General features: G+C 35.6%; 3 protein-coding genes across 3 annotated transcripts; 2 read left to right on the top strand and 1 right to left on the bottom strand.

The window, feature by feature from the left end:
* Positions 1–549: 549 nt before the first annotated feature.
* Positions 550–1,855, bottom strand: LOC148764397 (protein PLANT CADMIUM RESISTANCE 9-like). The gene is made up of 4 exons (XM_088803928.1): positions 1,520–1,855; positions 1,347–1,418; positions 992–1,201; positions 550–904 (listed from the first exon to the last, which is right to left on the bottom strand). Exons 1-4 carry the CDS (start codon positions 1,632–1,634, stop codon positions 828–830), a joined length of 474 nt encoding a protein of 157 aa, XP_088660054.1. The 5' UTR covers positions 1,635–1,855; the 3' UTR covers positions 550–827.
* A 3,530-nt stretch (positions 1,856–5,385) lies between these two features.
* Positions 5,386–6,407, top strand: LOC18610518 (protein PLANT CADMIUM RESISTANCE 2-like). Its single transcript, XM_007046213.3, has 4 exons — positions 5,386–5,635; positions 5,740–5,811; positions 5,924–6,136; positions 6,331–6,407. Exons 1-4 carry the CDS (start codon positions 5,386–5,388, stop codon positions 6,405–6,407), a joined length of 612 nt encoding a protein of 203 aa, XP_007046275.3.
* Positions 6,408–8,701: 2,294 nt separating this feature from the next.
* Positions 8,702–10,226, top strand: LOC18610517 (alpha/beta-Hydrolases superfamily protein). The gene has a single exon (XM_018114696.2). The coding sequence runs from the start codon at positions 9,026–9,028 to the stop codon at positions 10,037–10,039; it is 1,014 nt and encodes a 337-aa protein (XP_017970185.1). The 5' UTR covers positions 8,702–9,025; the 3' UTR covers positions 10,040–10,226.
* Positions 10,227–12,960: the final 2,734 nt, after the last annotated feature.

Below are 12,960 nucleotides of genomic sequence, written 5' to 3'. Positions count from 1 at the left end.
TTGGGATAGATGAGAGAAATCAGAAAGAATTTCAGGATTCTTTTTGGATAACCAAAAGAGATATGAATCTAAATTCCATACTTCCGCATATGCTTGAGTCGAAGTTAGATTCATTTGGATTGGATATTATATATATATATATAGTTATTTTTGGATTAAAGGCTTCTTTAAGCGATTTTAATTAGGCTAATTAATTAATAAGCAAAACAATCTTAGAGATCCTGAGATAATGCGAAGAATTTGCATGATCCGGTATGCTATATGAGTAGATCTATAAGTAGCTTCCAAAGTGAAGGGTCGATAATCAGGGTACTCGATCCTTGGATTGAGATCCAATATATAGTAGGTTAATTTCTATTTCAAGCTATTAATTATTGTTTATGTGTGTGGAGACATCAAAACTATTACGTCAGTATAAATTTCACGTATAAAGATAATAAGTCTAATTTGATATTTACTTGATAAATATATTTATTTTACTGATAATTAATTAATGCATGTTGAGATGTATACACAGAAGAAATTTGGGATGATAGATAACAAGCAACATCTTCTGTTTGTAGGACTATGGAAACCGTTTCAGTATAATTTAAAGTTTAAACAATACAAAAGGATACAAAGATCAAACTACAAGGCAATCCAAAGTAACATTAAGTACTATAAAGTTTCAAAGCAACTCTGAACAAAAGAACCAAACGACTCTGGACAAATCAGGATACAAATGGACTAGAATTAAATACATGAAATGATGAAACACCCATGTTTAAGATATGCTGAAAAGAATCACGATCAAGCACCCTTTCTGTAGATGCAGATACCCAACCAAGTCAACGGTCCATTCCTGGAGGGGCAATTGGTGGTTTGAGTCCATCCCGTTTCCACTTGTCAACATTAGCTTGCCAACCTTCAGAAATCAGTCACCAGTACTTGTTAAAATTATATATGGCGTCCAGTGTGTTTTAATGATTTGGATGAGGATAGGATGAATTACCTATGGAGGGATCAACCCCTCGGTTCTTGAGCTCTCTGTACTCTTGAGAGAGGGAGCAGAGGCAGCAGCAGCGATGAACCAGCTTATCTCCGCGTGGAGTCTCAGGAAGTGAAAAGAGTTGTCGTAGTTGGGTTCGGTATATGCCGCCGTAGAGCCATGCACAATGGATGGAGTGCATAGCAAAGTAGACGAGGCACGAGAGTCCACATGCTGCTCATGCAATGTCGAAAATTTCAATCCAATTAATGTATAATTGAGATTTAACAATATCATAATGGTTTGGTAATATAACAAAATCTCATTGATTTAATTAATCCCTCAAATATATATGGAGATAAAGTTGATAAGAGCTTACATCTATCCCCTCTATCAATTATCTCAGCTATCCGGCCGAATGTGATGCATGGACAGAAACAGGTGGTTAAGCCTTCAGAAAAAAAAAATTTGACATCTTGATTACTGACAAGGAGATAGAAAAAAGCAGCAATAAGAAACAGCAAACTTGAATATGAGTAAAGCTGCAGTTACAATTAGAGGGATCGTCGCAACAATCATAGAGACCAGTCGTCCATTGCCCTTCGGGATACTGCTCCGGATGTGGAGCAGATTTTGGACTGGCGGCTTCGAGATTTTTGGGATGCATGACAGATAATTGTCCTGCCAGATAGAAATTAACAAGGGTGTTGATGATCTACGAGGGAGGTTAGTGTGTATGAGCCATGTCATTGACTTCTCAGATATATATAGGATGTCTGGCTTCCCTCTGGTGCGTTTCAGGTTTGAATTTGAATGGAAACTTCAGATTAAATTATTACCATAAGTAATGTGATTGACCATCCACACTGCTATTGCTTTGAACAAAGCAGGTTTCATATTGCTGATAATTAAATTATGGCTTGAGATCTGTCATAGGAAACTAACTAAGATGATGTACGAATCAAAATTTACATGAGATTCCTGGAAAATTCCTGAACTCAAAACAGATAAGAACAAAGTTTCAGTCAGAAACGCAAATAGCAGAGTGACACTCAACCCCATTTTTAATAAAAATTTGCTGCCATTGTTAATGTTGATTGGGACCTTTATTTATTTTTTCTCAGTCAATTCAGATTCATGTCATTAATTGATAAAAATATATACAAGCTTGGCAAGGTCAAGATAGAACAGGCCTATGGCCATAAGGCCCATAATACACCTGTCCAGACGAAATTGGGACCTTTAAGAATAGGTGTTATAAATATGCTGCATTGTCCCCCAGTTTCGCCTTGGACAAAGGCTTTTTTTAATTGGTCATTGACTTCAACCATGAGAAGAACTAGAGAAATTATACTCCGGGACTTCATTCCAGTTACATGCTGGTAAGGAAATTGGCGCTCTCACTTTCCATGAATATATCTACTATATATATTATCATGCATGGTTGAAGAATTCAAGTCTTTTTAAATTAATGTGCAAATATCAGTCCTTGGCATGGCAGTGATTCTGGTTCTCAAGGTTGTGTCTAGCTGATTCTGTTTGAGATCCAACATGACATCGATGACAATATAAATGTCAGAAGCAAAGGCTAGCAATACCAGTCTTTTCCCAGAATGGAGGATTTCTTGATCTTTTTCCTGAACAATATTTGTATACTTGTTCTTTGATTGTTTCATACACTTTTAGATTTACATTCTCCATTAGCTGACTCTCATCACAGTTGGAGTTTTTGCATTAAAAAAGTAAAAGAGGTTAGAGTATTTTTCCATTTGTGTAAGCAATTCCCTGTCCTGTAGCCAATGCCCAACAGAATGAATGGATCAATCAATGGAAAAACCATGCAATAGAATATCTCGAAAGACATTTCCTCCATATTTTAAGATTTTGTAATTTAAATAGGTTGTTTTCAAAGTCTATCACAAATATATATATTGAATTCAAAAGTTTAACTTGATGGGTTTAGAAGATATATATTTATCGTAATCAAATTTTAATATAGGTACATATATTCATACATATATACGGTTAAAGTTTATGTTAACCAGTTGATAAGCTAATTGCCTGTCTCTATCTCAATTTTCCAATTTTAGCTTAGCTAGCTTAAATGAAATGGCTCCTCATAAAGTCAATTCTCTGCTAATCAAACAAAGTCAATTCCAGCTTCATGCCTCGGGACTGCTGAAATCTTTCGGTGGTTGGTGCAATATCATTAGTATAATTACTTGATTCCATGGTTTTACATTCTGTTATTACAAGTCAACTAAACAAACCTAGTTGATCACAATTGATTACGCTTTTGGTACCCTTAGTCAACCAAGCCAGGAATCAAGTGTGTCTACTGTAATTTACAGTGCAAGAAACAGAAGGAGAAGCAAGCCTAAGCCTAATTGCCCAAGATCAGGAAGATGGGGAGAATACAGATGGAATCCCAGCTCCGGCCAGTTCAATCTCCTCAGCCACACCCACAGCAAGCCATCATTTACCCTCAGCCTCAAAATATTGTTAATCATGTTGTTCAGGTTCCAACATAGCAACAAAGCATTCGTCCAATGCCGATGCCACAAAATCAACTTGTCACTACTATTCCCTCCAATGGCTCATTGCAAAGCAATGCAGGTGGTGCGGCCGCCGCTGGAATGCCCATGCGACTCATGCCAATGCCTTCTCCACCAGTCAAAGTCGTTCCCACTGGTCCTTGGACCACCGAGCTCTTTGATTGCATGGAAGATCCAACCAACGGTGAGTTCCTTCGTTTGCTCATCTTCATAATTAAATTTGTACTTCCAGCCGTTCACTTTGTCTAATTTTTAGTTTGATGTTTGATAAATTAGTAACATTGAGGTTGATTTAGAGTAACATTCATCAGATAGTAATAAAGATAATTTCACGTTACTCCAAACGACAAGATTTGAAATTTTACTTCGAGATTTAAAATTTATCATAATATATGATCACTTTGTTATTTTTATACACGATGATTTTCGAAAAGAATTTAAATTTGATCCGATAATTGTTATTTGAATGCCCTCTCTCCCTTCAGATTTTGAAACGACATGAGATTTTACTTTTAAAAAATATTCAATAAAATCAAACCCGTTTCATGTGTATTAGCGCTATGGTATCAAACACTTAAGCAGGATTATTGATGGGTTTAATTTCTTGTAATGGTCTTGCAGCTCTCATCACAGCTAGCATTGTTCCCTTGTGTGACTTTTGGGCAGATAGCAGATGTCCTACACAACGGGCACACAAGTAATAGCAGTATATACCATTAATTAAAACTTTGGTTTATTTTTTGAATATGAATTTCCCATTTGAAACCACTTGGTTTGCAGCTCGTTGACTAGTAATTTGTGCAACGAATAAAAACGCAGCTTGTGCCACTAGTGGAATTATCTATGCTTTAGCGCCTTGCTTGGTGTCTGGCCCCTATCGTAAAAAGCTGAGGCGGCGTTTTGGGTTGGTGGAGGCCCCTGCCTCAGATTGGATTACTCACACCATGTTCGGGCCATATGCTCTCCGTCAAGAATATCGAGAAGTCAAATACCAAGGGATCAACCTGCACTTGGTAATTTTATACAAACATACGACGGATTGTGTTCATATTTTGATCATAGCATATTGTATTCATATGCTAAACATCATATGGCTTGGGAGACCCTTTTTTCCAGTCACATTTGATTTCGTCAATACCAATCATTTTTATGTAGCTGCGTTCGGTGAGTCGATGCCCCTACGGTGCCGATATCTTAAAAAAAACTTCTAAAAAAAAATCATTTTTATTTATTTATACATAGATTTCATCCGTCTATTCACATGATAATTGATATTTACAATGGAAAACTAAAACATGCTTAATCATTTTTGGGTTGGTGCAAACAGGACACCATGGAAATCTGAATAAACAACAAATTTCACCCATAATGGTGCCCCCAAGGAATCAAATGATGACCTAAAAAATGTTGACATTGCGTTTCTGAAGTTATATAGACATGTGGTTTTTTTTTTTAAAGTGGTTTGGATTGAGATAAACAATATATATTCTATCTCTATTATTCTTCAAATTTGTGGAAAAAGTAGAAAATGACCAAGAATAAATAATGAGGTCACTTGGCTGACCAAATTGATTTTTATTTTATAACGGAATATGTGCATAATAGATTGTTCTTTCTATCCATTTTTCATGCATGGCAGATTAATTTATAAGTTATTTCAATGGTGTTCATGGACTATCTTTCTATTTATTTATTTGAACGTAATTTTCCATCAAATCAATAATTATAATGCTTTAACGGTTTCCCAACTGTTTTTCTTTGAAACGACATGTTCCTCCTCAATGCAATATTAATTTGGAAAACCGAACACTTTTGAACATAGGAACCAATTCTTCGATCTTTCCCTGTCACTTGATAAACATAATGTATACTCCTAGTTCCATGGAGTTTGGAAACGAGTCACCATTTCCGACACCCACAGCGCCTCCATATCCACCATCGCCTCCGGTAGCGTCCCTTCCTTCTCACGTGGAGCATTCAACGGTTACAACCACTGGTCTACCATTGAACAAAACTAAGCCATCGAATCCTCCAACTGCTCCTAATCCAGATTCTCATTCTCCAGTACCATGGTCCACTGGCCTTTGTGATTGTTGCGACGATTGTAACAGTTGTAAGTTACACTTTGATCATGGCCTCTTCGATTTAAAAATTGGTTGAATATGATTGAATTTTATATTTCTTTGACAGAATTACCAATCTGATTGAATATGACAGGTTGCTTGACTTGTTGGTGTCCATGTGTAACATTTGGTCGAATTGCAGAAATGGTTGACAGAGGATCTACCTGTAATTTTTTTTTGTAAAAAAAATAGAAATTACTCTTTTAATCAGGCAGAATTTCCCTTTAATTGCCAATAAATTATAAGTTTTTTAATCCAAAAATGGTGTGTTGGTGCAGCATGTGGAGTGAGCGGAGCACTTTACATGTTGATACTGTGCGTGACGGGTTGCTCCTGCTTGTACTCATGCTTCTATCGATCCAAGTTGAGAGGGCAATATTTCTTGAAGGAGAGCCCTTGCACCGATTGCTGTATCCATTGTTGCTGTGAAGAATGTGCACTGTGCCAAGAGTACAGAGAGCTCAAAAATCGCGGTTTCGACATGTCGATAGGTCTGTATATACATTTAGAGATCAAATATCTTCTTTATCCGATTCTCAGGAATCAATAAAAAGACATGAACTACTCACAAATGACATAATTTTGAGTTAAAACTCATTATTAGATTGTGAGAGTCGGATCAATAATGAATATGTTTTGTGTTTACTTTGATTTATTTTTTATTTTGTTTATGATAATGGCATAGGGTGGCATGGAAACATGGAAAGGAAGAAACGAATGGCTGCATTGCCTCCATCAATACAAGTCGGCATGTTTCGATAGAGCTAATAACTAATGAAGGATTTGATTTAATTTTAGTTATTTTTCATTTTTTTTCCTGTTAATCTACACTGTATACAAATATCGTCAAACCTTAGCATGCATGAACCACATTCTAACTAAGTAATTTCCCACTTTCTGTCATTGTTTTTCCATCGTTTGATATTTCTCAATCTCTCTCTAAGCCCATAGATTTCACAAGGCCGACGTAAGGCAGTAAATTGTTAACAAGAAAAGTGGGTAGGTGTGCAAACAGAGTACCAGCGAGACTTATGTATGGTTTATCTAAGTTTTTCCAATTGATATAATAACTTCTGGACGATAATTTACACTGTTCTATTACTTAATGATTGATGTTATCAAATTACTACTATTAAGAATGAATATATATATATACTTCATGGGACAAGGCTGGAGAGAAAGAAGAACCTATGAAAATTGGCATCCCTGACTCCATGACCTAAAGCCAAGAGGAGATTATTTAAAATATATATATAAAAAACAATAATAAAATAAAACATTCTAGAAATTAAGGATTCAAATTGTTGGCATTGAAGAATTTGAATATTCGGATTGTATTTTTTTTTATTTTTTCTACATGGATAATTGGTGATAATTATTCTATTGTTCCATGCCACGTGAACATCACCTGATTTTCTTTTTCTTTTTCTTTCTTATCTACTTTGAGGTACAGTGTAAGTAGTCTAAAAAGAACAAAGGGAAATGCAAATGTTTGAAGAATAATTAAAGGATAGCTGCCCATTTGCATGTACTTAAAAAGATTTCATCCTCACCAATATCTTAATTGCACTGTCTTTTGTTTCTCTCTTCTTTTTTCTTCCCCATATATACTTGGAATCAATTATTGAGGAAACAAACACATCAAAAAACAGAAACAGATCAAGGCTCAATGGCAGAGATCTCCGTTACTTTAGTTTCTATTAAGAGTTTAATATGTAAAAATTTTTATCCGAACTTTTGACTCAATGATAAATGTGTATGTATAAAATTTAGCCCCGAGCTTTATTAGGTAGGCTCTTTGTCGTTTGTATTCATACAAACATAACTATATATTGAATATTGAGATTACTTTATAAATGAGATATTTTTGACCATTTGAAAACACCCAATTCAATGGCCATGCATGAATGTGAATCAATGACACCATGACTATCCTAAGCCCTTATCGACAAAACTAAAGTACCTTTTCGCCTATGAAAAAAAAGTCCATTAGTTGAACAGCATTTTCCATGGTAGTCCATTAGTTATCATCTAGATATTCCTTCCTTTTTGTGTACATAATCTCTAATTAGTTCAAAAATTGTTCATATCACTTATAATAATTTTTATTATAAATCCTAAAAATTGTTCAATAATGTGAATAATTTATAGTAAGAGGATTATTAGTGTGATCATTAATTACCTCGAGCTCACCTAAATTCTCCAATCTATATACTTAGAATTTTATGATTAAGACTTTTCCAATCCTAAAGGTTCACATGTCTATCAGTCAGTGGCAGAGAAATTGAGAATGGCTTCTCCCCTAATTTGATAGAAAAATGACTCAAACAGTACTTTGAAAAGATGGTATTGGGAGGCCACCTATAAAGTTTGGGGCAGCGGTGTTTTGACGCCACTACATGTCTTGTCTCTCAAATCGTCAACATTATCAGGCCACATATTCTAAAGCGAAAGTTTTTTTCCACTGCTGCAAAACTATCTGATACAATGTATAATGCTTGAATATCTCTTCCTAATTCTTCAGACTTAGGCCTTTAATTCAAGGAAAATTATACGTCCAGAACGCAGGTTGACAGAAGAAAGAGAGACCCTTCGAAGTAGAGAAATTTATTGTACACGGAATCTCAACTTTTGTCGGTCTATCAGTGAACGAGTGAGTTGAGTTAATCTTTCTTGAAATGTGAGGAAGGAAACTGAAACGTAAGATCTAAAAGATTCAACCTGGTCAGCATGATGAATATCTTAATCCCTGAATTGTGGCATAAGTTCAATGTTTTTGTTATTTGTCATACATCAGTGGGGATGGCGGCTTTAAGGCTATTGCAATGGTAGTGGAGATGAGATAAGCGGAATTACCTAGAGGCTAGAGGGTTCTAAACTTGAAAAATCTAATCATAGTTAAAGCCTGGACCTCGTGGAGACCTTGAGAAACGTGTATGACCAAATTTAAAAGTCAGACTTCCAGGGCCTCGATTGACTTCTTAGTATTTTAATCTTGAGGGAAGACCTCTTTTTTCATAACTCAAAAATGTCATGTTAATTTTTCCTTTGCAATCAGGCCGACCAAAATTTGCTCCGACATGACAGTGGACCATAACAAAAACTTAAACCCATCAAAGCCTCGAAGTGCTTGACAACAAAGATCAAAGGCATAACCACAATAATTCAGGCAAAACGCTAGACCCCCCTACCTTGATTCCATGTGAAGACATGTGGCTTCTCCCCAATTGCCCACTTGGCAGCCAAGGATATTCTGAGCACCTCTCTTTCTCTATGTCCTTTCGTCGTAGCTTCCTATATAAGCTGTCTTAAGCAACCGTAGTATTCCAATCTCTGATTAGCTTGTTTAATTTGATTTTCATTCTATGTGAAGAAGAAGAATGGCTACCATTGCTGTGGATCATCAAAGTCTAGGCATGCAGATAGGGAGAGGCTCGAATCAACATGGTGCTGTGGTAGAAGAGATTCCAGGGCTGATCAAAGTGTCCAAAGATGGACATGTGGAAAGACCACAAATCGTTCCGAATGTTAGCACTGCATTGGCTCCAGAGCTTGGTGTGACATCGAAAGACATGGTTATTGACGAGTTCACAAATGTTTGGGCACGTTTTTATGTCCCCAAGTCCAATCGGAAGCTCCCTTTGGTCGTTTACTTCCATGGGGGAGGGTTCTGTGTCGGCTCAGCTGCTTGGAGTTGCTACCACGAGTTTCTAGCAAAGCTAGCAGCCAAAGCTGGTTGCTTGATCATGTCTGTTAACTATCGTTTAGCCCCAGAAAACCCTCTTCCTGCTGCTTATGAAGATGGGTTCAAGTGTCTTACGTGGTTAAAACAGGAAGCATGGAATGGATCCGGTGAATGGTGGTCAAACCACTGCAATTTCTCTAGCGTCTTCTTAGCCGGTGACAGCGCCGGTGCCAATATCGCCCACAATGTGGCCGCAAGACTTGGCTCTCACAACCCATACCCTTTAACTCTCAATGGTACTATCTTAATACAACCCTTTGTCGGAGGAGAAACACGTACGAATTCCGAAAGGAATATGGTCCAATCGCCTCGCTCTGCCCTCAGCCTAGCAGCTTCGGATACATATTGGCGATTAGCTTTGCCATGTGGCTCGAACCGTGACCATCCATGGTGCAATCCTTTGGGAAAAGGGTCAGCAAAAATGGAGGAGATGAGGCTCTTGCCCACCCTAGTGTGCGTATCAGAGATGGATATATTGAAAGACAGGAACCTGGAGTTCTGCACTGCCTTGGGTAGAGCAGGGAAGAAGGTGGAGCATGTGTTGTATGGAGGTGTTGGTCATGCATTTCAGGTCCTTAGCAAGTCTCAGCTCTCACAAACTCGAACCCATGAAATGATTGGCCATATCAAGGCCTTCATCTGTCAGTGATTATGATCTTCCTTATATTTTGATTTTCCAAACATCTAAGTGTAATTTGTGTGTCATAGGCAATAGCTAGTGCTAAGGAAAAGTGAAATGTACATCCCTAAATTCAGAAATTCCGTGTATAGACAAGTGTAATTCAATTTATATCTCTGGTTTGTTAAGTGGTGGAAAGGGTCCCTTTTTTTTGTCATTTGATTGATTGATATGCGCTTCCGTATATAGAGCAATAAGAACAGCAAAGAGAGGCCTATGCACTGTAATGGCCACTAACATATAGTTTTCTCTAGAGTGGACCCTAACTCCATATATAACTCCTTCCAATCCTTCAAATGATCTTGAAAATTATGAAAACTCTTTCATTAAATAGATACCGTGCTTAATTTTACTACAGGTGTTTTCTTTAGAGAAGTTAGTCATTTTACCCATTTTTTTATAAAAAACAGAATAGACAAAAATGATTTGTGAGTTGCGATGTGTTGATTTTGATCTTATATTATTTTTGTTTACGTTTTTATATTGTGATTTTGAATATGTGAAAAAAAAAATTCCAAGATTTGTATTTTCTTTACATGACATCTTTGCTCGGGGGCTTTCTTCCAATGAATGTTACCAAAGGAAGACTAAAATTTAAGTACTTGTTTATATAATTTAACATATTCGTTATATTCGTTATTTGAAAAGTTAGTCCAAATTTCTCTTTTAAAATAATTAAAATAAGTAATTAATTTGTATAGAAGTGTTCTATTTGTTCTTTTTTTGTGAGTAATAGATGGAAATAGTTATTCTTCATGGCAAAAAATGTAACTCGTCTTACCCATTGGACATGGAGAAACTCCCTACTTACCCAAAAAGTGGATTTATTTCAATTGGTCATTATTGTCTTAAGGTTATCTGCCTACTAGAAACCTTTTGACTTGTGCATTATAGGCAATGGCATCTGCCCCATTGTTGCAATGAGACTTAGAGGAAACCATCGAACATGGCCATTGGCCCCCACACTGATCTGATTGCTATTTGGAATCAGCTTAATGCTCAAGGATTTCATCAATGGAACTCGACAAGTTGCCTGGACTTCGATGCTTGGGATATGGAACCATCCTTTGTAGGGGATTCCCCTGGAATATATTTTCTTCTTGATAATATATACCAAACTTGAAGCGAATCATCACTAAAGTAAAGCACTAACATCAAATAGGGATCGTCTCCTAGCTTCTAATGGTTTTTCTCAAGCTTACCACGGATGTCTGTTTGGGCAATTTAGGGTGAAGCTGGTATTCAAGTATTTGGCTTATTGATTATAAAAATTAGGGTGAAACTGGTGCAGAAGCATAATCAGACATCAAAAATGGGAAGTTTATTGCTTCTTTCTCACCTAAGTTAGGCGCCTCATGAAGTCTTGGTGTTGAGTTATTATGAACTAATAATTACTCTAAATACAATAATTGGAAAGATAACAAGCAAAATAATAAAACCTTCATTAAAAGAGAGTAAGATCTTGTAGTGCAATTTACTCGAAATTACTCATGCAAACCATACATAATATAAATCTTTTGTCTATTATAGACAAGTAGTAAAGATTCAATATACAATGGTATAAACTAATACATATATGTCAAAAAAAATTAAAAAAACTTAAACAATAAAAAAGTTTCCGAATTATACTCATTTATGAATTAAACCCTTATTTTTTTTTCGAACTAATCTTTTGATTTGTATCCGTACAAATCTTTAACCTTAATATAAAAAATTTGACAATCCTCGAACTTAATATCAACCGATTTAACATTAATTGATACGTGATCGTATCAAATATCACAATCTTGACAAAAGATTTTTCGAGTGTAATGAAATTTTAAAATATATTAATAAACTCAATAATCCATGTCTACCAAGTGGTAGGGTGACAAGTATTTATTACCATAAAAATTAAAAAGAAAATGACATATTGATCACCTTAAAAATAGAAAGGAGAGTACCATGTCATTCAAAAGTCTAAACTTGTCTCGAGTCTAGGGTTTGAGAATAACCATAATTTGTCCGACTATCCAAATATGGGGAGGTTGTATATACACTTTTGAAGGAAAGGTACCACAACAACCCTAAACCTTTGTTAAGGTCCGAGGTCGAGGTTCTTTACAACCTCGTTGTTGGTACCTTCATGTTTTCCTTCATGCCTTGATATTCTTGCTCAAATGAATGTTCCATGTATATCTAACATGTCCAAAAGAAATGATCTATAAGTATATTTTCAAAGAGAAAAGATCAAGATTACTTTTATATATGTAAATAAAGATGATGATGATGAGTACCTGTCGAATTTCAGAACAAATTAATATCGTTTGGGATTTCTTGTTGTTCTTCATCTTGGGTTGCTTCTATATTATTGACGGAATTAAATCTGTCGATAAAATTCCGTCGACAATTATCGATGGAATAGCATGTATTTCTTGCAAGGAAATGACGAAGGGACTGTCATTATGAGTTCACGAATGAATTAATATTTCATTGTGGTAGGTCTTCTATATTTATGTATATTTATAATTATTTATGGTAATGAATAGAGAGCTTTGGTGGTTGGGCTAAATGTGGCTGAGCCACCAGTCCAAGGTGACAAATGCTTCAACCACCAAAATCTACTTATTATAAAAGCCTTCAGTAGCGCTCGCCTTTGTCAATGAAGACTTCTTATTTTAGTTTATTTTATATTAAAATTTGATATTTTTTTAGAAGTTTAATATTTAATGTTTTTTTAGATGGAGTAAAGTTATTTAAATGTACTATTTTACAAAATTATATAAACTATACATTAAATACATTTTCTTTTTACGACATAAATATATAACATTTTAATAAATCAATGTCTATAAATATAAGTTACAATTAATGTTTTATTAAACGAGAAAGAAATTATGTTCGGTCCGTTG

This window comes from Theobroma cacao, chromosome 2, assembly GCF_053813885.1.
Source record: "Theobroma cacao isolate CCN51 chromosome 2, ASM5381388v1, whole genome shotgun sequence".
In the NCBI taxonomy this organism is placed as follows: domain Eukaryota; kingdom Viridiplantae; phylum Streptophyta; class Magnoliopsida; order Malvales; family Malvaceae; genus Theobroma; species Theobroma cacao.
This window is presented reverse-complemented; position numbering and strand designations above follow the sequence as displayed.